Genomic DNA, 25943 nt, shown 5'->3' on the forward strand with positions numbered 1-25943 from the left:
TTTATGGAACTCCAATTACAGAAATGTTCTAGGATTCACCGCTGCATTTACTGAGTTATGTGTTAGCAAATCACATCCATAGCACCTAGGTGGCATCTTGCAAAGTACAAAGGAACAACGTCCTCATCAGCTGCCTGTCTAACCTCACTCATCTTTGCTGCCTTGTTTTATTTTTTTAAGGTGTATTTATTCATTTTATGAGACAGCAAAATGTAACAGAGCACTGCTCTGGCATGTGTGCTAGCAATCAAAACGTAGACCTCACAGAAGCAAGTGCACTTTATTGCTAAGCCACCTCCCCATCTTTGCTAACTTTACTGCTTTTAGATCAAGATGCAGAAAGGCAAACCATCCCCACTCTAGTTTCTTCTGAAATAATCTGTTCTGATTATAGAAAATCGCACTTAGAGAGCCATAGGTCTCTTTAATACTCTAAGAAGCAAATCATTTAATCCAGGGGGGGGGAATAAAAGATGGGTTCCTTAACTATAATGGTTCCCTTTAACTATAACTATTATATATTTTATCATCAGTTTTATTCTTTTTTCTTATTTATTTATTCCATTTTGTTGCCCTTGTTGTTTTATTGTTGTAGTTATTATTGTTGTCGTTTCTGCTGGATAGCACAGAGAGAAATGGAGAGAGGAGGGAAGACAGAGAGGGGAGAGAAAGATAGACACCTGCAGACCTGCTACACTGCTTGTGAAGTGACTACCCTGCAGGTGGGGAGCCGGGGGAATCAGTCTTATTCTTAAAGGACTTAATATGATTGTTGTTCAGATGATGAAAATGTCTTAAAGAATTGTGGTAGTGGGGACATGAATATTTAGGGAAGAAATAAAAAAGTATAAAATTGAGATCACCCAAGGGGGGGCCAGCCAGATGGTAGCACAGTGGGTTAAGCGCACATTGCACAAAGCTCAAAGACCAGCCTAAGATCCCAGACCTGCATAAGGATCCTGGTTCCAGTCCCCGGCTCCCCACCTGTAGGGCAGTTGCCTCACAGGGGGTGAAGCAGGTCTGTTGTTGTTTATCTTTCTCTTCCCCTCTCTGTCTTCCCCTCCTCTATCGATTTCTCTCTATCTCATCCAATAATGACAAAAAAAATCACCCCCAAGAGCAGTGATTCCTAGTGCAGTGAGGCCCAGTGATAACCCTGGAGGAAAAAAAATTGGGGTCACCATTGATACCATCTTTCTTCATATCTGATCCAACTTACTTTGATTTTTTAAAATATCTTTTTAAATTTTTTATCTTTATTTGTTTATTGGATAGAGACAGCCAGAAATTGAGAGGGAAGGGGGTGATAAGAAGGGAGAGACACAGAAAGAGACACCTGCAGCCCTGCTTCACCACTTGAAAAGCTTTCTCCTTGCAGGTGGGGACTGGGGGCTTGAACCCAGGTCCCTGAGCACTGTAACATGTACCCTCAACCCTTTGATTTTTGTAACATATACACTCATGCCTTTTAATTTTTCCTTCCAAAGTATTGCTTAAATCTGTTCCTATTTCTCCTCCTGGCACTTTAAGTCTCTCTGGGGCTATTTCATTTGCCTTTTAACTAATTCTCAACACTCCCTTGAGTTTCACTCTTAATAGGAATGAAAGAAAAAAGTGGCATTGAGAGCAGGGGAGAGGTAGACTCAAGTTTTATCTTTCACCTGAAAGTGGTAGATTTTGCTCCTCTTTATAGAATGAGACCACTACCAACCAAAGAGAACTGTTAGGAAGAAAAAAAAAAGGAACCAAAGACAAGATCTAGAAACACAGTAAACAACCTTCAGGATTCTGATAATCACCTCTTACACAGCATGACTCTCTTTCACACCATTAACATGGCTGCAATGTTATGTTTTTCAAATAACTATCAAAGTAATGCCTGTCTTTTCCTCTGCTATAAATTTCATGAAGCAGTGATTGTTCCTCCTAGCACTGTGCTTGGCAAAGGAAAGCACTGACATATTTGTTAAAGAAACCGTGAAAGTAAAGCAAACCAATGACATCAGTAGTTCCGATCTGTAGTTTTAGATGTCTTCAGAATTGGATTAAACAATTCCTATCTCCAACCTAACTGAAAAATACAATCAGCTGGGGAAAGTTCACAAATGCAAGCATGCTTAGGTCCCCAAAGATCCCAAATGTATCTATCTGAGATCTGCCAGATTATTTAAAATGCTCTAAATAATTCTAATATGCGGGAGTCGGGGCGGTAGTGCAGAGGGTCAAGCGCATGTGGCGCAAAGTGCAAGGACCAGCTTAAGGATCCTGGTTCCAGCCCCCGGCGGCTCCCCACCTGCAGGGGAGTCGCTTCACAGGCAGTTGAAGCAGGTCTGCAGGTGTCTTTCTTCCTCTCCCCCTCTCTGTCTTCCCCTCCTCTCTTCATTTCTTTCTGTCCTATCGAACAATGACGACACCAATAACTACAACAACAATAAAAAAACACACGGGCAACGAAAGGGAAAATAAATAAATAAAAAGAAAAAACTATACAAAAAATAATAATTCTAATATGCAAACCATGTTGGAAAGTTCCAGTGCTACCCTCTACCCGCTACCTGCTCCAACTGAACCTTAGCTTCTGTTGACTTAACCTAATACCCTTATCTTTGGTTGACTTCTCCTTTCCTATTTGGGGGGTGATGGTGGTGGTGAAAACAGCAGCTTTATGAGCAGAATCTTGATTAAAGAACAAGGACAACCGTAATCCCAGCACCTGTTCAGTAATTCCTCCGGACCTTTGTGCCAGTCAAACAAACTACTGCGCCCGGGTGAATGCACAGGGTCATATCTCTCCGTATCTCTCTCTCTCTCTCTCTCTCTCTCTCTCCCCCTCCCTCCCTCCCTCCCTCCCGCCGTTTCCCTCTCCTATTAGAAGCCACCACTTTATTTCCTACAGTGCAGAAACCAGATGGCGCTGATTGTTTTAAAGGCTGAAACGGTGTAACCCATCTCTTCTTAGCGTTGCTACCAAGGTACACTCCAGAATCAACATCCTTCCAGCCAGCGTAATGCTTCACATCTGCCCACCTGTGCTGCTTTCCAGGGTCTCTCTGTTCCAGTTCCCTCACGATTCTATGCAGATTCCCTTACCCCAGTCTGAGTGTGGCCCCAAGACATGAAGCTGCCTTTTGTAAAGCGGCTGCAGGCTTCTCTGGCGGGAGACCCCGGGAACAGGAAGAGAAGCGGCCAGAGCTCGGAGACTGAGGTCGCTCCTGGACCGCGGGAAAGCGGGACACTAGTGCAGATCTACTGGGGTTCAGTAATGCTCTCCTCCACTCCAAAGGCCAGTCCTGGCGCTGTAGTAACCGAGAAACCCGGATTTCTGCTTCCCCTATCGACTCCACGCTAACTGCTCTCAACCCCCAACTTGGGAGTCCTGGGCCACGTTCCCTCCAAGATCCACAGAGGAAAACTGGGTGTGCATGTGGGCTGGGGGGTTGGGGGGGGGTGTCCAGGCCCTGCACAACAGGTTATCCGGGTTACCCAAAGATTCAGAAAGTCCGGGGCCACCCGTACGGAAGAGGGGTGGAGCATTACGGGGGCGCATTGCCTATGGCGAGACCTCTCCACCAGACCTCCCCAGCCAACCTCTCTTTCAGGAGTCCCCAAACTCAGCAAACGTAGAGTTCGGCAGGAGCAGGTTGGAGCAGAGTTGCAGCAGATGTTTGGAGATGATCTGGATCCACTCAGTCTGAGGGTAAAGTTGGGGGAAAGCAAGCAAAGCTCCCCTTGGTGCACCCAAGATCTGACCCTCCGGCGACCCTCAAGCGCCCACTCACCTTGTGCCTGCGTCTCCATGGTGGCCGACTGGGGGCCGAATGCGGTGGGAGCAGCCGAGCTTCACAGAGACGAAGGCTGAGGTGAGAGAGCTCAAAATCCAGCCGGCCCAGCCGCTCGCTCTCTCCTCCCACTCCCGTCGCTGGGGCCGTGGCAAGGGGGTGGGGAGCCGGGGGGCGGCCACCACTGGCCTCTTCTGGGTACCTCCGCCCCTTTCCAGTCCACCTGGTCCAGACAGCGCTAGGCAGGAGTTTGTCGCTTGGCGCCACCTTCTGTCCGCTGTGCACATCGAGAGGTAAAGTAGTCCCTAAAGTAGGTGGCAGAAGGCAAATCTGAAAGCCTGTGCCAAACCCCAAGTTCTTAGTGGAATAGGTTGGGTTCCTGAGAATCTCTGATCCCAAAGCATTGTCAAATTATCACTATTTAACCATGCGCTGTATGTGTGTTTTTTCAGTTTTTTTTTTTAGTAACTAGCACTTCCTTGAATATTTTACACTTAATGAGTACAATTGGGGATTTAAATTAACTTCACAACAATTCTATGAGATTGTTCTATAGCTTTTTTTTTTTTTTAACTTGAGATCCTATATGCCACAGAAGTCTTTCTTTGAAAGTCTATGATTCAGAATCCAGGAGATATCAGATCAGCAGGTAGCGTAAACACCTTCCAGGCATAGGGTCCTGGTTCCATCTACAGATCCATATGAGAGCAACAAAGACAAAAAAAAAGTAGAACTCCATGGATGGTGGAGTCATGTTTTGATGTCTCTCCTTTTTTTTTTTCTTCAATTTTTTACTAGTGATTTAATATTGTTCTACAAAGTTGTAAGATAATAGGGGTATAATTCCATATGGTTCCCACCACTAGTTCTGTGTCCCCATACCCTCTATTCGAAACTGCAATAAAAATTTTCCCAAGGTCACTGATATAGGTTGATTCTATAACTATCTGTATATTTTTTCCCATTTTTATTGGTCCTGCCTTCACTTCTTTCCTCTCTTTTATTTTTGGTTTAGTTTTATTAGTAACAATGTTGATTTACAAAATTATCAGATAAAAGCAGTATAATTCCTCACCATACCTACCACCAGAGATCTGTGTCCTTATTCCCTCCATTGAAATTTGTAGTCTGTAACTATCAATGTTTATATATATATATATATATATATATATTATATTTGCCCTTTTCTTCTATGGTCCTGGCATCTTTTCCTTTATAAATCACACCTATACCTATTGCTACTTCTGAATGTCCTCTTTTCTCTCTGAGTCTTGAGGTTCTGATGGAATTGGAGCTCAAAGTCCTATGGTCATCTTCCCCTAATATAGCTCCCCCTCTGGGAATTTTATGTGTTTTATATGTGTTGTTACATGTATTTTATATCTCCTTAAAGACCTTATTTAAGGCATAGCAATTGCCTCATTAACAATGATATCATGGTCAACAGTACTATAATTAATACTTGAATAAAACATGGACATTTTTTTCTTTTCCTTTATTGGGGGATTAATGTTTTATTGAGGTTTTTTTTTAAAGCATGCACTTTTCACCCAAGGCACATGCAACTTTCCTGCACTTAGCTCTCCCTCTCACTCCATTTTAAAAACTAAATTGTTTAAGAAACTTGAACCTGGGGGCCGAGTGGTGGCACACCTGGTTGAGAGCATATGTTGAAATGCTTAAGGACCTGGATTCGAACCCACAGTCCCCACCTGCAGGGGGAAAGCTTTTCAAATGGTGAAGCAGTGCTGCAGGTGTCTCTCTGTCTCTTTCCCTCTCTGTCTCCCCCTTCCTCTCGACTTTTGGCTATCTCTATTCAATAAAGCAATTAAATAAATAAATAAATAAATAAACAAACTTGAACCTGGATAGCATACATGGCAAATCAGTGTACTATTCAAGTGAGCTTGCCGGGCCCGGGGACATTTTTGAATAGCAAAACCACTACAAGCACACACATACTCACATATGAATGTACACACACACACACGTGCACACACAGAGTGGTCTATCTGTACACAAATAAATGACTCTGAAGAGGGAGAGGGTACTGGTTTAGTTTGAGAGCTAAATGAGTGTAGAAGAACATTATCTTATTTGGAAAGTATAAGCATAGGCAAAGAGGTGGAGGAAAAAGAACTCTTATGCTGTTGGTGGGATTGCAAATTGGTCTAACTCTTATGGAAAGCAGTACAAGTCGTTAAATACCTTATGATCCAGTAATACTAGCAATACACTGTTTTTATTTAATATTTTCTTCTTTTAAATTATCTTTTTTGGGGGGGCATAGAGACAGCCAGCAGGAAGGGGGCAATAGAAAGGGAGAGAGAGGGGAGTCGGGCGGTAGCGCAGAGGGTTAAGCGCAAGTGGTGCAAAACGCAAGGACCAGTGTTAAGGATCCCAATTCGAGCCTCCAGCTCCCCACCTGCAGGGGAGTCGCTTCCCAAGCGGTGAAGCAGGTCTGCAGGTGTTCATCTTTCTCTCCTCCTCTCTGTCTTCCCCTCCTCTCTCCATTTCTCTCTGTCCTATCCAATAACAACGACATCAATAACTACAACAACAACAACAACAACAAAAGGGAATAAATAAATAAATATTTTTTAAAAAGAAGAAAAGACGGGTTAAGCGCAGGTGGCGCAAAGCACAAGGACCGGCATAAGGATCCCGGTTCAAACCCCAGCTCCCCACCTGCAGGGGAGTCGCTTCACAGGTGGTGAAGCAGGTCTGCAGGTGTCTATCTTTCTCTCCTCCTCTCTGTCTTCCCCTCCTCTCTCCATTTCTCTCTGTCCTATCCAACAATGACGACAACAACAATAATAACTACAACAATAAAACAAGGGCAACAAAAAGGGAATAAATAAATAAAATAAATATTTAAAAAAAAATAAAAAAATAAAAAGAAGAAAAGAAAGGGAAACAGATAGAGAGACACTTACAGCACTGTTTCACCACTCTCAAAGCTTTCCCCCTGCAGTTGGGACCGGGGACTTAAACCTGGGTCCTTGCACATTATAACATGTGCATTCAACCAGGTGGGCCACCACCTGGCCTTTCACTATTTTGCTTTTCCTTTCTTCTTTTATTTTAAACTTTTTTGAAAACTTATGTTTTTTACCTTTATTTATTTGATAGAGATAGCTAGAAATTTAAAGGGTGGGGAAGTTAGAGAGGGAGAAAAGCAGAGAGACACCTGCAGACTTGCTTTACTAATGTGTGAAGCTTTCCCTCTGCTCTTGGAGACTGGGGGCTTGAACCCGAGTCCTTGAGCATTGTAATATGGGCGCTCAACCAGGCCACTATCCCGGCCCTACTTTTTTTTTTTGTTTCTTTAAAGAGATAGTAAAGTCTTATCAAGATGGAGTATGGATCTTATACTTCTACCTTTATTTCCTGCCAAAGAGACTTATACAAATTCACAGATAAAAAATTATAGGATAAACAATAAGCTAATCAGTAAGTCCCATTATACTGTGTCCAAGTTACCATAAAACTATAGACTAATAAGCATCAATATGTTTTTGCTGGAAAGTAGGAATGCTAAGAATGTCCTTGCACATGTACGAAAACACCAGTGAGTTTTTGCTATGTTGCAAAATTTCCGAATTTGTATTAATTGCTCTTAAACTGTTTCTCTAGGGCTTTTAAATGATTTTTGGTTATTATAACTATAGATATGCCAAGTAAAAAAGTCAAAATAAACAATTAAGTCATTTTTAGATTGTGTTCAATTGCCCTGATCCACTCTACCCTAGAAATTAAACTCCAGGTTAGGACTGACTTTCATCTGTTAAAAGGAGCTAAAAATAGTTCATGACTTTTCTGCTTGAGTCACCTAACTTTCATGTAATCTCTGACTCATTTTTTTCTGATTTATAAAGTTTGAAGCTACTACTACTGCCTTAATTTCTTTTTGATCAATGACTATTTTAAGACATTCATTCAGAAATAATACTTTACTCTCTTCTAAGTGCCGGGGACTATGCTAGATGATAAGGATAAAGTTAATGGACATAATTTCTTTCTACCCAGGGAATTCCCAACATCAGTTGGGAAAAGGAGAAAACAGGTGCTCTATACAACAAATCAATATAAGTGCTGTACCAGTGGAGTGCACAGTGTACATGTGACTAATAAGAAAGATCTGCAGGGAATCAGGCAGTAGCACAGCAGGTTAAGCACAGGTGGAGCAAAGCCCAAGGACCAGCATAAGGATCTCAGTTGGAACCCTTGGCTCCCCACCTGCAGGGGAGTCGCTTCACAGGTGGTGAAGCAGGTCTGCAGGTGTCTATCTTTCTCTCCCCCCTCTGTCTTCCCCTCCTCTCTCCATTTCTCTCTGTCCTATCTAACGACGACGACATCAATAACTACAACAATGAAAAACAAGGACAATGAAAGGGAAAATAAATAAATAAATAAATTTTTAAAAAAAGAAAGATCTAACACAGACAGGTCAAGATGTAGAGAAAAGTTTCTTCAGTCATATTTGTCTCTTGAGTCTTAAAGAAGGAAAGAAATATCTGGTTAAATTATGTTAACCACCAAATAATCATTTACTCAAGGAAGACTCTGTCCTTATGTTTCCTTCCATCTTGTTTTAGCTGGTGAATTTCTTGAAGCTTTTTTAAATTGTTAAATCTTAGTAAGCCAGTCACCTACAACCTCTTGTTCCCTCAATGCTGTAACTATACCACCTGGAAAACAAGGGGTGGGCATTTGGTTAAGTCAACCAAATCTTGGTCCATTCCTTCACAATGGATCTTTCCGCAGAAGTGGGGATGCGGGTCCATTTAAATATGGAAGCATGAAGTCTGAAGGGAAGGTGTGTTCAGCAGTCCCTGCCTACACTACCTACAGGTCACTGGTAACCTGTGGTGCTGAGCTGGTTCTTAGGAAATGAGAAGGGGGGGGGACTCATCAAAGAGTATCAAGGGCCAGAGAAAGTATGTCCCTCTGGTTTATAGATAAGATTAGTACATTAATGGAAAAGTCGGACTTTGTTTGTAAGTAGGTGGAACGAGAATTCTCTCTTTACTACCTCTATATCTGTAGATGGATAAGAAATTTGAGGTAGGTGGTCTAGGAGGTGGCATAGTGGGTAAGGCACTAGACTCTCCAACATGAAGTCCTGAATTCAATGCCTGGCAGCACTATCCAGGAGAGCTATCTTGTCTACCCAGAATGGTAGGTATTTTGGTTTTCACCAAAGCACTGCTCAACTCTGGTTTGTGGTGGTATGCCAGGAATAAAATCTGGGACTTCTGGTATTCTGAGCATGAAAGTCCATTGCATTACCAATGGTACTGTCCCCTTAATACTGAAATAATCATTTTAAAATAGCAATTTCTGAAATACATTAAAAATATATTGTTTCTACAGTAAATCTCAATACAAGGGTTTTCAACCTTGGTGTTAATGACAATTTTTACTGAATAACTTTTTGTTGTATTGTAAAGCATCACTAGTCTCTACCTACTAGATGCCAGTTGCAACTATTGAGTTAAAACAGTGAAAATATTTCTCCAGACATGCCAATTATCTCCTGGATGTCGTAGTTACCCTCAGGTTAAGAACCATCACTTCTACTCTTTTGTGCATTATGAATGGAAGTTAGTACCTTGTGTAGTGCAGGGATACCTACAATATGAGAAAGTATACAGGATGTACAGGAACACCTACCATATGGGGGAGATTTTGCCTACCATTCCCACGCAAAGCAGATATTAACATTTTCCTGTCAGCTTTTGTTGTCATCAATCACTCCTTTACTGTTCTCTGAATAGATGCCATTGTTTAAGAAAGAACTTCAAAAGAGTTTTATTTACTTCATTCCTAAATTTAGAAGTGAAGAATGACAAGGCAGAATACTATTCTATAGCTCTAGATGGAAAAATAAAATTTCAAGAAATTCTTTCTTTTTTGAGGTTGAATCAAACCATACCAGTTTTGCCTAAGAATATACTTGACCTTAGAGTTCCCAGTGTTTTTAACCTAATCATTTTTCATTTAATAAACAGGAGTTGCCAAAGTTTTATGGCATTACAGTAACCAAGTCTGTAAACCTTTTTTCTTTTTTGTTTTTTTTTTGGGGGGGGTTCTGGTCCAAAATAAAAAGAAGAAACTTCACAAAGATTCTTTGAAGCAATTATATCAAAAATTGAAATATGAAGAAACCTTAATTAATTTGTTTTTAAAAGACTTAATTATTAATGAAGCACATGACAAACTGGTGCTCAAACATGGATCTCATGATTCCTAAATCTAGTACTCCAGCCACTGCACCAACTCCTGACCCCACAAGTTTGACTTTAAAATTTATGACAAGCAGAAAGAAGTCACCATGCTTCATGTCCCCAAAAGAGATGATCTGTGTAGATGAATTGTCTGTGATGATAAGATATAACCCTTACTCCAAATCCTCTTTTCTGTCTTCAGAACATCAGTGAGGAAAGACAGGGGATAATGTGGTTGCTTTATCTCCCCTCTTTTTTTATTGAGGGATTAGTAGTTTACAGTATAGTTTTTGACACATGGGTAATTGTAGCTTCCCTCTCTACATGCCCTTGTCTTTTTGTTTCAACTCTTCACTGTCATCTTCATCTTTGGGGGGAAATTTTGAAACTCCCTATGTTACTACCTACACAGTACCTGGCCTCTGGTCCTGGAGCTTTATGATGTTGTTTAACACCAAGTCATCATATCCTGTCTGCTTCCTGGTCTTCTTTTCTCTTCTCATCTCTTCAGTGATGACACAGTAAGATACTCTTAGCACCTTTCCAAGTTCTTGTAGTTGTACTAAGTCATTGGCATTTACATCTTTGTGATCACTTAGTTCATTTTTTCTCATGTAACTTCTCATCAAATTTCCCCTGAATTCTAGCCTTTTCTCAATTTTATACAACTCTATTCCAAGGAATATTTCAGTTTCCATATGGATTCTGTTTATTTCTTTGATTTCCAACCAAGATAATTTCTCTGTCTTGTCAAGCAAGACTCCTTTTTTTTTTTTAAAAAAAAAAACATTTTACATGAGTCTGAAACCTGAATTTTTTATTTTTATATTATAGAATTACATGTCAACAGGGGTTTGAATCCACACCATTCCCACTACCAGAGTTCTGAATCTTCACTCTTGTCACTGCAATCTCCCACAGTTCCCCTAAAGTTGTAGACATGGGCCAATCATCTTCTCTACAACTATCTATCCATATTCATACATAGTTGCCCCCTTTATTTTTCCGATTCACTCCTGTCTTCCCCTCTAAGCCACTCCTAGTATCATAGCTACCTCCATATGTCCCTCTCCTTTTCTTTGTCTCTCTCTGGGTGCTGATGGAACTGGAGTGCAGAGTCCTCTTATCTTCATCCTATCACTTCGCCCCTGCTGGGAGTATGGATCAAGGTTGTCTATGGAGAGCAGAAGTTAGGAGTTCTGACTTCTGTAGCTGCCTCTCTGCTGAGCATGGGGATTGACAGGTCAATCCATACCCCTAGCCTGTCTGAAACCTGAATTTCAGTATTTCTCTTCATGAAGTGATTCTCCATGTTAGATTTTGCCTGAATTCTTATAACTGGTCCTTGAGGTAATATATATCTACTTACTCTTCTTCAACTTGCTATTTTTTTAATATAAAATAACTGTTCTCAGAGAGATGTTTTATTTCCTTCCTCTTCACTTCAGGAGACTATAAAGTCAAAGATCATAGCACCATCAGATTCATTGTTTGGTGAAGACCTGCCTTCTGAGTCACATGATGTAACTTCTCATAGCAGAATGCTAACTTTCTTATGCAGAGAAAGGCAACAGACTTTTTTTTTATTTATTTTTTTCTTTATTGCATGGATTAATGGTTTACAGTCACCAGTAAAATACAGTAGTTGATACATGTGTAACATTTCTCAATTTTCTACATAATACTCTACCCCCCCAGGTCCTTCTCTGCCATCATGTTCCAGGGCCTGAACATTCATTCCTCCCATACACACACACACACACACACACACACACGAACACTCAGAGTCCTTTACACTGGTGCAATAAAAGAAGATTATTTATCTTAGTCATCATTTACATGGGCTTCAAATTGGGGTATGACCATAGAAACAAAAAAATTTAAATGCTAGGAAAAAAAGAAGGCTAGATCTATACCTATCATTTTTTCAAAATCATTTTATTGAGGAAATGTAGATTTACAGAACTGGTGTTGTCACAGGGGTACAGTTCAGCACCTCTGCAAGATAGCACACCTAAACCTCAACCAAGCTATTCTCTAACACACCTGTAAGATACCCTTAGTATCTGGGAGTCACTACATCCCCAACACTACATGGGAACCCCCAGCTTTCCCCTCTTAGTTCCTAGATCTGCCTGCACCAGTTATTTTTATGATTAGCATTTGGTTTTCTTGAATTGTAAAACCTGGGATTACTGAGAGATAGCTCAATCTGTTAGAACACTTACGTGAATGTCAAAGGCCTCAGACGCTACAGGTTTAATCCCCAGCACTACTTTCAGTCACAGTTGAACAATGTCCCCTCCCTCTTTTTCTCATAAGATATGAATTAATAACTTACTCAGTATTTACTTGTTCATTACTAAGATTGATTAAAGGGATTTCAAGGTAGTTTGTATCAGCAGAATAGTTCAATGAGGGGAAGAACTGGAGGGTGAAATCTGCATAGGGTGGCACCTCTAAGTAACATTCAGGCCTTTTATTACTATTTTGTACTAATAAGTGATTTAATAGTGATCAACAAAATTGTGAGTTAAGAGGGGGTACAATCCCCTAGTTTACAAGTTTACAATGCGTTCATATTATTTCATTTTTAAGTATTTATTAATTCTAGAGAAAGAGGGAAATGAAAGCACTCTCTACTCAAGTCTGGCACATGGCAGTGTCAGGGATTGAACCTGGGACCTCTGGGGTCTCAGGTATAAAGCTCTGCTGCTATTTCCATAACTAAAATTTAAATTTCAGATGCCTAGTCCTAATTTTTAGTTTAAAAAGTCACAAGTAGTAGGAGAAGAAAAAGAAACTCATGACAAATATTTTAAAAATTAATTTCGGTAATGAAAATCTCTTAAATTGTCAGATATCCTAATATTCTATTTATTCAGTTTAATCCAGCAGGAAATATGTACCTGAAGAATTGTACAGAGAAAAAAAATTTTTGTAGATCTCTTTCAGGAATGTTTTTTGTTTGTTTTTTGGTCAGTCTTCCTCAAGAGTAAGTTGAGAGCTGGGGGCTGGGAGAGGGGGAAGTAGCTCAGTGGTAGAGTTCAGGACTTAAAAGCATGAGGTTACAAGTTTGATTTCCAGCTATGTGATGCTATGGTCTGTTTTCTTTTACAAAAATAAAATCAAATAAGTAAGTCTTCTTTAAAATTGTTAATTAAAAATTTTAAATTATTTATTTATTAAATAGAGATAAAGAGCAATTGAGAGGAAGAGACCAACAGCTGTTTCACCACTTGCGAAGCTTTCCCGGGCTGGATGGTGATACACACATATATATATAGGTTAAGCCCACATATTACCAAGCATAAGGATCCAGGTTCAAGCCCCTGCTCCCTATTTGCATTGAAACACTTCCCTGAGCAATGAAGCAGGTCTGCAAGTATTCATCTTTCTCTTTCTCTATTTTCCTGTCCTCTTGCAATTTCTCTCTGTCTCATCTAGTAAAAAATTAGAAAAAAAAAAGCCAGGAAAAAGTGGCTGCTGGGAGCAGTGGATCCTTTGTGCTGGCATCAAGCCCTAGCAACAACTCTGGTGGCAGGGAAAAAAACAAATAAAGTTTTCCCCTTGCACATGGAGGCTCGAACTGAGATCCTTGCTCATTGGAATGCATAAACTTAACCAAGTGTACCACTGCCTGGCTCCTTGAAGTCTTCTTTTACAAGAATGATAGTTGAAAAATAAAGAACTCTGCTTTTCCAAAGAAATTTACTGCAATAAACTGATAGTAACAAATTGTATAATTGAAATATAGTAAGACAAATATATATCATATATTATTAAGGCATAGTCACTTTTATGATTGATATGTTCATATGATTACATAATTTTATTAGTGATTTAATAATGATTATATGATTGTATAATGAACTTAATATCATAATTAAAAAGTTATGATATTCAAGTGTAACATTAAGTGCCATATTTTTTTTATTTCTAAAAATAAAACTAATTTAGTTTCTATCATGAGTGATCCTAACCTTTTGATTGTCTCTTTGCTCATTAATCATTATGGTTGCTTCATTTCCATTGGCTATTATAACAAACTACCACAACCTTGGTGACTTAAAAGATAGAAATTTCAACTCCCCCGATGTAAAAAAAAAAAAAAAATTCAACTCTCACACATCTAGCTGTCAGACTCCTTTAAGGGCAACTAAGGCAAGATCAAGTTTTTGGCAAATCTGAGCTTCCTTCAGCTGAGGCTGTAGGCAAGGATTAGTGTCTGGTGACTGTCAGAATTCCAGTGTGATGTTATCATCTCCCTTCTTTGTCTTTCTGGTCACATTGCCCTTCTTTCAAATATCAACTGTCTTCTGGTTCTCTCTTATATAAAATTATGTTGTACTGCACCAGAACAAAGGACTCTAGGGAAGGAGGGCAATGCGGAGAATAGGGAGTCCTACCTTTGTAGTCCTAGTGCTTGATGGCAGAAAAGGACTTCAGTTGAGGGCAAAGTGTTTTGCAGATGCCGATTACAAAGAGATGAGAAATTGTACCCATATGCCAACAACTGTACTATAAACTATTAATGCCACACTAAAATGATAACAAAATATGGTCGTGGTTAGAATCCTCACAGATAGCTAATAGGGAATAATTTCATATTGGCCTTTTAATTTATTTAATCGGAGCTACAAAGTTCCTCATAACTTTTTCCTTATAAGGTAACATTCATAGATTATAAAATTTCAAAATCAGAATTTATAAAGGTGTTGGAGAATGGGAGTTGTTCTTTAATTTGCTATAATCAGTATTTCAGTTCTCCTTTTTATCCCTTTAAATGTATTAAGTAGACTTAATTTATATTCTGCTGTTATAGAATTCATTCAAATAGATGCAAGTATTATTTTTGTTGACTCTCACTAACTGTCTTTTTCATTGTGTTTGTAGTTTTCTACTTTTTTGAATTTTATTTATTTATTCATTTATTGTATAGAGACAGATATGGAAAAAGAAGACAGAGTAGGAGAGAAAGGGAGACTTCCTCCCCTTTAGGTGAGAATGGGTGGGAAAAGGGTTTGAACCCAGGTCCTTGGTAACCTGTACATGGTACATGTGCATTCAGTGGAGGGCAGCACCACCCAGTCCCATTTTTTTAATTTTAAAATAGAATATAGGTTTTATTTATTAGCTGAACTGAGGCACAATTTACAGCCATTTCCCCTGTTGTATAGATAAGGTTGTCCATGTGTGTAAAACCTAAGATTGTGGAATGTCAGATGGTTTTATTATCTATACTATTAAATATTTTTTGATTTAATAATGATCAACATGACCATAAGATAAGAGGGATACAATTCCACACAGTTCCCAGCACCAGAGTTTCACATCCCATCCCCTTCATTGGAAGCTTACCTATTCATTATCCCTCTGGGAGTATGGACCCAGGATCATCATGGGGTACAGAAGGTGGAAGATCTTTTTTTTTTTTTAAATTGCTTCTCCGCTAGACATGGACATTGGTAGATGATTCATGCTCCCAGCCTGTTTCTATTTTTCCCTAGTGGGCCAGGGGTCTGGAGAAGTGGGATTCCAGGGCACATCAGTGAGGTCCACCATCCAGTGAAGTCCAGTTGGCATCATGGTAGCATCTGCAACTTTGTGTCTGAAACAGCGTTAAGATATAAAGCAGAACAAATCATTTAATAATCAGGAATCTAACGGTAAGACTATAGCCAATGAAATTTGGGATCTCTATTTTGGAAAAAGCTAGTAGGTCTATTTTTAGGTATAGTCTCCACTTTGAAGTAATACAAGCTTTTATTAATTAATAGTAATAACCGGGGATGGGTGGTGGCTCACCTGTTTGAGCGCACATATTACAATGCACAAGGACCTGGGTTAGAGCCCCCTACCCCACCTTCAGAGGCAAAACTTTGCGAGTGGTAAAGTAATGCTGCAGATCTTTCTCTCTCTGTCTCTCTCTCTCTGTCTCTCTCTCTCTCTCTCTTTCTCTCCTAATTTCTGGCTGTCTCTACCCAATAAATAAAGACAATAATAAATTTTAAAAAAGAATAACTGGGGTGGGGTGGGGCGGTAGCTCAACGGGTTAAACGCACATGGTGCTAAGCGCAAGGACAAGTAAGGGTCGGTTCAAGCCCCCGGCTCCCCACCTGCAGGGGGGTCGCTTTACGAGTGGTGAAGCAAGTCTGCAGGTTTTTATTTTTCTCTCCCTCTCTCTGTCTTCCCCTGCTCTCTCCATTTCTCTCTGTCCTATCCAGTAACCATGATGTCAATAACAACAATAATAATAACCACACAAAGATAAAAACAACAAGGGCAATAAAATGGAAAAAAACAGCCTCCAGGGGCAGTGGATTCATGATGCAGGCACCCCAGCAATAACCCTGGAGGCAAAAAAAAATGAATGACTGATAATTTAAAAAATAGTAATAACTAAATTATTAATTAATAATCAAAACAAAATAAAGTTTTATTTTACTTTAGTTGGTACACCAATCAAATAATCATACACACAGGATATCTTCTTGTATATTGGAGTGAGTGTATGCTTGCACACATACATGAGAATGTACAATTTCATTGGAAATATCTATTCTTATTTCTGTTTTTGCAAAGAAGCTGGAATATAGATTACTTAACTATTTTAAAATACTCAGTCAGAAATAGTGGGATTGACAATATGAACCCAGGTTAGATACTTCAGTTTTTGTACTTCTAAGACATTTTTTATTATTATTATTATTATTATTATTATTATTATTATCATCATCACCATCATTATTATGAGTGAGGTAATGTTGACTTACAGAACCATATGTGTTTTAGAGATATAATGTCACACCACTTCAAAATAGTTCTTACTACACCATGCCCACCACCTCGTGCTAATAATCATCACCACAGTCTATTGAAACCTTTCCCACCCTTTCAACCTGCTCGTTGCCTGTTTAGAAAGTTTATTTCTGAGGTCAGAATCTCAAGGACCTGCTGTACCACTTTTGAAGCATCCCTCTGCAGGTGGGAAGAGGCAGTTTGAACCATGATCTTGAACAGGCACTCCCACTTCTTACTATGTGTGCTTAACAGGGTGCGCCACCACCTGGACCCAGAACTCAACTTTTCTTTTTTTTTTTTAATATTTATTTATTTTCCCTTGTTGTTTTTTATTGTTGTAGTTATTATTGTTGTTATTGATGTCGTCACTGTTGGGTAGGACAGAGTGAAATGGAAATAGGAGGGGAAGACAGAGAGGAGGAGAGAAAGAAAGAATCCGCCTGTGAAGCGACTCCCCTGCAGGTGAGGAGCTGGGGCTCGAACCAGGATCCTTACAATGGTCCTTGCACTTCACGCCACGTGAGCTTTAACCCTTTGCATACTGCCCGACTCCTGGAATTTTTGTATTAATGTTATTTGGTGGAGCTGAGGGGTTTTTGGATAGATACATGGAAGTGGATTTGCTGGACTATATGGTAGACTTTTTTTTTTAACTATTATGAGAACTGCCCATACAGTTTTTCATAAGGGTTATACCAGCTTATATGCCCACCAACAATGGATAAATATTTCTTGTCTCATCACCTTTGCTAGCACATATTGTTTCTGGTCTTTCTGATATAGACAAATTCACTTCTTCTTCTTCTAGCGTTTGCCCTTCTTCCGTAGCCAGTCAACAGTGTCAGGTTGAGCCTGATGTAAAGTTTCGAGACCTCCTTTGAATCTGGAGAGGTGGCAGTCGTTGACTATGTGGGTCATAGTCTGTCTGGAGCCGCAGGGGCAGTTCGGTCGTCTCTGGCTCCCCAGCGATGGAACATAGCGGCGCACCGGCCATGGCCTGTTCGATAGCAATTGAGGAGGGCCCAATCATAACGTGCTAGGTCAAAGCCGGGTTGACTCTTGCAGGGGTCTGTGATGAGGTGTTTGTTCTTGACCTCAGCTGACTGCCAGCTCTGTTTCCAAGAGGCTGGAACAGAGAAGTTCAGTGTAGGCATAGGGGACCAGATTGGGTAATGAGACGTCAAGCATTGGACAGGGTGGGCGAAGATATCCGCGTATATTGGCAGGTCCGGTCGAGCGTAGACGTGGGAAATGAACTTAGATGATGCCGCATCCCGACGAATATCTGGCGGGGCGATGTTGCTAAGAACTGGCAGCCATGGAACCGGGGTGGAACGGATGGTTGCAGAAATTATCCTCATGGAGGAATATAATTTGGGATCGACCAAGTGGACATGGGGACTACGGAACCATACTGGGGCACAGTATTCTGCAGTGGAATAGCATAATGCCAGAGAGGATGATCGTAGTGTGGAAGCGCTCGCGCCCCATGAGGAGCTGGTCAGTCTTGCAATGATGTGATTCCTCGCGCCCACCTTTGCTGCAGTTTTTATGAGATGTTCGTGAAATGACAGGGTGCGATCGAGAGTAACGCCAAGATAGACTGGCTGGGCTTCATGCCGGATTTTCGTATCGCCAAGCTGCACATTAAGCTCACAAATTCACTAATGTGAAGTGACATCTCATTTTTGTTTTGATTTGTATTTCCCTGATAATATCATCTTCACACAGACACTAAACTGCCTCAGAATTTCTCTTTTTCTTTTTATTTCTGGAAATAGCTAAAAATTGCTATTACAGTTTATTTTGAAAGTTGGTCAGAGAAATAAATATATTAGAAATGATGTTTAATGAACTAAATTTTCCTGTAATAAATGTCACATAATCTCAAGTAAATCATTTGAATTAAGAAAATATATACTGACTTTCTCTCTAAGATATTGGCTTACATGACCAGGTTGCTTCACTTTCTACTTATCTAATGACATCTTCCTATCTGAGAAGGAATTAAAGGGTTGTTTTGTTTATGACCTGGGTCAACAGTTTAAAAGATTTACTTTAAAAAAATGAAGAAAGTTAACACAAGCTGACATCTCCAGCGATGTGACATTTCAAATCGGCTCACTAAGGAAACTGTGTATTTATTCCCCATAAATGTCAAATAAATATAGCAGTCACTCTAAATGTTCGTGAATAACGTTTAAGAGAAAACAGGACCTATAAAACTGCTATAATCATTCAATAACCTATAAAAATATTCATCATTTTTTATCCCATGCATATAGTCAAAGAATTGTGTTTTCCACCTTACTATGTATTTTTGCCACATTTGCCTATCTCCAAACCAGAAAACTTTATTCTCTCTTCATCATTCTCTTTGCTGTTACTTAGATGAGGTCACTAATGTACTGGCTTCTGCTTAGCATGCTATTATCTCCCCAAGAATTCTATTTTTCTTAAGTTCATTGAGACCCATTTCTAATATGGCTTGTCCCTTTTTAAAAATAATTCCCTTAATTAATAAATGGCATACGTTATAGCCTTAAAGTTTATAGTACATGGGAATTATTTTTAGAAAAACTTTATTTACTTAGTATTGAATAGAGACAGAGAGAAATTGAGAAGGAAGAAGGAGGTAGAGAGGGAGAGAAACAGAAAGACACCAGTAGCCCTGCTTCACCACTCGTGAAGCTTTCCTTCTGTAGCTGGGCACTAAAGGTTTGAACCTGCATCCTTGCACACTGTAATATGTGTGCTTAACCAGGTGCACCACCACCTGGCCCCTCTGGAGCTATTTTTAATTTACATTGTTCAAAATTAATAAGATGTGCAGTTGTTGTACTATGCTTTCTACATATGGATTACACATAGTCCAGCAGTAATCTAATTTAATTGGCTGTAATGAGACATGAAGATACAACAGACAAGGGGGGAAAACAAGAACAGAAAAAACTCCCTTTATTGAGACATAGCTGTACTGAATACCAGCATGATGCCAACCAGCATAGCTCTGGGTAATCAGATGGTCATCAATCACCACCCCCCAACCTATTCAAAGTTCTGAGTGGGTGCCATCATGTTTTTCGAAGTCAATAACCACCACTAGAAGATTAAGAGTGGCCTATCGTTCCATCATGGATGGGGTCTAGAATGTACCTTTTGGTAAGGAATTCAGCAGGAAAAGGTTCCTGACTGACGGGCTAGCTTACATGGGATAGCATGGGACTCTGACATTGAAAGTTGTGAAGTTGAGTTTTATTACTTCCAGAAAAGTTAGGGTTCTTTTTTTCCTTTTTTTTTTTCTTCGTGAAAATCTGGATTGAAGTTGGGTAGGTGAAGAGGGCAGAGAAGGAAGGAGAGACGTTGTGGCAGTTTATTTCAGAAGTACAGTGACTTTCACCACAAATGAACCACAAAATATTTAAACTGAGGAACTGTGAAGCCTAAGATATGTTATTTCCCACCCAACTGCCTCCTTTTTGCTGAGCAGGCAACTGTGGTTGGAAAGTGCCAAGACTACCACCTTCTTGGCTGTAAGATGGTTCTAGAAGACCACCCATTTAGGAGGGGCTTCAGAATTATAAGGTACAGTTGATCTATGTACAGCACAGGAGGGTAGTTTAACCCCTTTTCAGTTCCCTGCCCTCCCTTTTCACTCAAGTCCAGTGGAAATAAAAGGCTCTGGAAATTCTTTTTTTCTTTTTTTTGCCTCCTGGGTTATTGTTGGGGCTCAGCCACGAATCCACTGCTCTGGGAGGCTATTTCTTTCCTTTTCATTGCCCTGGTTGTTTTATTATTGTTGTGGTTATTATTGTTGTTATTTATTTCATTATTGTTGAATAGGACAGAGAGAAATGGAGAGAGATGGGGAAGACAGAGAGGGGGTGAGAAAGACACCTGCAGACCTGCTTCACTACTTGTGAAGCGACCCCCCTCAGGTGGGGGCAGCTGGGAGCTCCAACTGGGATCCTTATGCTGATCCTTGCACTTTGTGCCCTGTGCCTGCACTACCGCCCTGACTTTGGAAATTCTACACTTTAAATTCTGCCCTCAAGTTTCCACTTCATCTTCATGCCCAACCTACATGACGATGCAGTGGAGATTAAAGAGACATGCTTTCCCCTATTTTATTTGATATGACAGAGAAACTGAGAGAAGATGGGGAAATAGAAAGCGAAGATAGAAACCAGTAGACCTGCTTCACCGCTTTTGAAGCGACTCCCGCCCCTCCCAGCAGGTGGGGCGTCAGAGGCTCGAACTCAGATCCTTGAGTGTGTCCCGTGCGCTTTGTACTGTGCGCTTAACTGGGTGTGCCACTGCCTGGCTGGGAAGACACTTTTTAAAAAAATTTCTTTATTGGGGAATTAATGGTTTACATTCGACAGTAAATACAATAGTTTGTACATGCATAACAGTTTTCCATATAACAATACAGCCCCCACTAGGTCCTTTGTCATCCTTCATGGATCTGTATTCTCCCCACCCAGCCACCCCAGAGTCTTTTACTTTGGTGCAATACACCAATTCCAGTGCAAGTTCTACTTGTGTTTTCTTTTCTGATCTTGTTTTTCAACTACTGCCTGAGAGTGAGATCATTGCATATTCATCCTTCTCTTTCTGATTTCACTTAACATGAATTTTTCAAGGTCCATCCAAGATTGGCTGAAAATGGTAAAGTCACCATTTTTTATAGCTGAGTAATATATATATACCACAACTTGCTCAGCCACTCATCTGTTGTTGGACACCTGGATTGCTTCCAGGTTTTGGCTATTACAAATTGTGCTACCAAGAACATATGTGTACACAGATCTTTTTGGATGGATGTGTTGGGTTCCTTAGGATATATCTCTAGGAGAGGAATTGCAGGATCATAGGGTAGGTCCATTTCTAGCCTTCTAAGAGTTCTCCAGACTGTTCTCCACAGAGGTTGAACCAATTTACATTCCCACCAGCAGTGCAGTAGGGTTCCTTTGACCCCACAACTCTCCAGCATTTGCTGCTGTTACCTTTTCTGATGTATGACATTCTCACAGGAGTGAAGTCGTATCTCATTGTTGTCTTTATTTGCATTTCTCTGACAATCAGAGACTTGGAGCATTTTTTCATGTGTTTCTCGGCCTTTTGGATCTCTCCTGTGGTGAATATTCTGTCCATGTCCTCCCCCCATTTTTGGATGTGGTTACTTGTTGTCTTGTTGTTGAGATTTGCAAGTTCTTTATATATTCTGGTTATTAGCCTCTTGTCTGATGTATGGCATGTAAAGATCTTCTCCCATTCTGTGAGGGGTCTCTTGGTTTGGGTAGTAGTTTCTTTAGCTGTGCAGAAGCTTTTTAATTTGATGTAGTCCCATAGGTTTATGCTTGCCTTAGTGGGAAGACACTTTCACCAGAAGTTTCTGCCTGGGATATGACCCACAGATGAAAAATTGCCTTGTAACTCACATGTAAATGACCCCCCCACACACACACACACAGGCCCTATCAAACTTTTGCTGAAAGATGTGGTGTGTCATTATGTTTTTCCACAGCAATAACTGCCTTTTGGTGATTTTCCCCCCCTTTGGACATCAGATCTACAGATGTCCATGCTCTCTGGGCAGAGGAGGAGTGATGCTGGAAAAATGTTATCCCTTGTCCTGATCCTACAGTAAGTGTTAAGATTCAGTGAGTCATCACCCCATTGTGGGATCATTTACCCTGTTTAGACCTTGGCTGTTCACTGAGAACCAGCAGTTTAGTTGGAAATAATCTCTGTTGTCTTCAGTCAGGTTGATTTGCTCACTGGAAAGAATTTGAGCCTCTGTGTCCTAGGATTTGCATTTGAATTCATTGGTTCCAGTTCTGCTAAGGTTGGGAAGGGAATGATTCAGAGGAGAGCAAAGAAAAGAAAATATGGTGAGAGGAGAAAAGAAGTAAGGAGGAAGGGTAGGAGTAGATAGGATAATAGTTATGCAAGATTTTCATGCCCAAGGCTCCAGAAGTCCCAGGTTCAATTTCCAGCACTTTAAGCCAAAACTGATCAGTGCTCTGGTAAAAAACAACAACAACAACAACAAAAAAACAAACAACAAAACAGTCATAGCTACAGCTACTCTTTGCTCCAATCTAGTGGATTTCACACTAAGTGCACATCAAGACAATCAAATTGGGAACTGTGGGACTTTTGCGTTGCCATTTCTTCTATGAAAACTTACTCATTACTGGCAGTCAAAATTGCCTAGACCAACTTCTTCACAGCTACTCACTCTCATCCAGGATAATCATCAAGACCGTTAAGGTATAGATGAGTGACTTCAGACTTATCAAAGGACAGTTGATCAGATGAAAAATTTGTGGGGACAGTGATTTCTCTGCACCCTCCCCTCTCCTGCCCCTGCCCAATTGCAACTCAAGGCCTTGGAGACTTCATTCTGTAATTTTGACCATCTCTATTCACATAAATTTTGTACATATAAACAAACTGCTTTGATATTCAGAAATTGAGAAACATATTTAGCTGCATATTATAATTCCCTCAGATTTTACAGTGCTGTGTCTATTCCTAGAATAAAAGATAACTGCTGATTTGCTTTAATTTAGCGTTTCTCAAACTTTACACCACACATATGCACACACATTTGTTTTGAAGGAACATGAAGGGGGATAGTTACTAAAATCTTATGGAACTCTATTTTGGAGAAGATAATTATTGTGCAGGAAGTAAGTCCAAAGTTTCCTTCATGACACAGGAGCCTTCTGTGTTAAGGACACTGTCAACCTCTCCCTGTTTCTGTAGTCAATCACTTGCTCACTGGGGTGAAGTCCTTTGTAACATATTTTAGTTTTCCCAGTGAGTTTCCATAACTCTGTCTTTTCATGTATAGTAATCTCTACTGGAAAAGTCCTTTGTCTATTAAATTCATAATCCAATAGTCGACTTTTAAGACTCAGTTTTTGAACATTGCTTGTTGTGGTCTGTGTGCAGTGGACAAAGCACTGGACTCTCAAGCATGAGGTCCTGAGTTCAATCCCCTACAGCACATGTACCAGAGTGATGTCTGGTTCTTTCTCTCCCTCTCTCCTATCTTTCTTACTAATAAATAAATAGAATCTTAAAATAAATAAATAAAAATAAAAATTGCTTATTTTGTGAAAGGAAGTATAAACTCTTGTGGTGGTGATGGTGGGGTTGGGGAGGTTTAAACTAGGGAGCCTCAGGCATGAGAGTCTCTTTGCATAACCATTATGCTATCTAAGCCCCCCCACCTTAAGAAGCATATTTTTAAAACTGTTCATATCCTGTAATCTATTGATATAAATAAAATTTTCCAAAGTATTGTATAAGATGCCATTCCAGTTGGTATTCAAACTAAAATATTGTACACTAACAGGTATTTGTTTTAAAGTATGTTAAGACATACGGGTCTTCTATTTGTGATAATGATACAATTTTTTTCCCTGAAAAAAAACAAGCCTACTTAAATAAGAAGGTGCTCACAGCTGGCAAAGTAGTTCACTTGGATAGTGGGCTCTTTGTCATGTGCAAGACTTACATTGAGTCCGACCTCCACCTCATTGGAGAAAACTTTGATACAGTGTTCTCTTTATGTTCCCTCTCTCTCTTCCTCTCTCTGTCGTTGAAAAAGTCATCCTGGAGTACTGAAGTCTTGCTGGTGACTAAAAGTTAGCTAGATAGATAGGTAGATAGAAGATAGATAGCTATTCATTTGGATATGGCAAAACAGCATACAAATAATTATATTTTAAGGATACCAGCAACTTTATCTGTGGTGCTCAATATGAACAGCAGAGGGCTCCAAATTATAAGTCATTTACCACATGAGCATATAAATGATGATCTTGAATGGTAACAAATTCAATGATGATAATAGCTATCATTTCTTGATTATCTATTTTGTTTTAAGTTTTTCTCTAGACTATTTACATACAGAAAGCAGTTTATTTATTATAATGTCCCTATAAATAAGCTATTATTATGTCCACACTATAGATGAGATTATTTCAAAAAATAAGAATGTTTTCTTGCTTTGTTTTGATGTTTTGATTTTTAACATTGTTTCATGTACAATACTAAGGAGCTTACACAGAGAATTTCAGCTTTAATTTTCAATAAGCCTAAATTAGATTATATTGTGTTATTTGTTTGCAAATGAAGAAATTGAGGGTTAGTGCAATTATATGGCAAGACAGTTATTACTGTCTGTCGGTATGTGTGTACAACATTTAACTCTGAAATCTTGCAAAGTCAAATTTTTTTCCAAGATTCTAAATATAAATTCTTCCACTTTTTTTTTCACTTGAATTTCTTCATGAGCATCAGTTTTGTAACATTTAACACATTAGTCACACATGGCATACAACTGTGTGTAGTTAGGTTTTTTCAATAATAAATACCTACTAGGTAGCAACAATGTTGTTAGAGTTTATAAAAGCCTATTACTGTTTCCTCCTTTTATATAGCTCACATGCTTAAATTCTGCCAAGAAATGAATCCTTGGGGGGGGGGTGGGCAGTGGTGCACCTGGTTAACCATATCACCATGTGCAATGACCCTGGTTAGAGCTCCCACTACCCACCTGCAGGGGAAATGCTTCATGAGCAGCGAAGCATGCTGGTCTGCAGGTGTCTAACATTCTCCCCCCCCTTTTTAAACTTTATTTATATATTCATTTTTAATTTTTTATTAGCAATTCAATATTGATTTACAAAATTACATGTCAATGGGGTTATAATTCCACACTGCTCCCAACACTAAAGTTAGGAATCTCAAGTCCCTCCACTGCAAACCACGTCGGTCCTCCCAAGGTTGTAGACAATGGTTAACTGTCATCTCGACAAAGCCATCTGTCTACATTTATACATAATTGTTCCCTTTTTCTTTCAGGTCTACTCCTCTCGTCCCCTCCAAGCCACACATAACCCTATTACTACATTCAAATATCTCTTCCCTTTTCATTCTCTCTCTCTAGGACCAGATGGAGCTGGAGTTCAGAGTCTTCCTATCTTCCTCCTATCACTTCTCCCACACTGGGAGTATGGATAAATGTTATTTTTCGGGAGTGGGGCAGTATCGCAGTGGGTTAAGCACACTTGGTGTGAAGCACAAGGACTGACATAAGGATCCGGGT

At 39.8% G+C, this 25943-nt stretch overlaps 2 protein-coding genes across 10 annotated transcripts in view; one reads left to right on the forward strand and one right to left on the reverse strand.

Annotated features, from left to right (window-relative positions):
* The window catches only part of TPD52L1 (TPD52 like 1), a 106515-nt gene extending 92334 nt beyond the window's left edge, over nt 1–14181 (reverse strand). For 2 of the 9 annotated variants that reach the window (XM_060190518.1, XM_060190519.1), the window contains exons 1-2: nt 13993–14164; nt 3780–4056 (exon numbers count right to left, since the gene is read on the reverse strand). In XM_060190518.1, the coding sequence (XP_060046501.1) occupies nt 3780–3798 (19 nt within the window). In that variant the 5' untranslated portion in view covers nt 3799–4056; nt 13993–14164. Of the gene's footprint in view, nt 1–3779; nt 4057–13992 lie in introns of all 9 variants that reach the window. The other 7 variants (XM_060190526.1, XM_060190520.1, XM_060190524.1 and 4 more) reach the window with 6 other exon arrangements.
* The window catches only part of HDDC2 (HD domain containing 2), a 605961-nt gene that overhangs the window by 124479 nt on the left and 455539 nt on the right, over nt 1–25943 (forward strand). The window lies entirely within an intron of this gene.

The sequence above is a fragment of the Erinaceus europaeus genome, chromosome 4, assembly GCF_950295315.1.
Source record: "Erinaceus europaeus chromosome 4, mEriEur2.1, whole genome shotgun sequence".
In the NCBI taxonomy this organism is placed as follows: Eukaryota; Metazoa; Chordata; class Mammalia; order Eulipotyphla; family Erinaceidae; genus Erinaceus; species Erinaceus europaeus.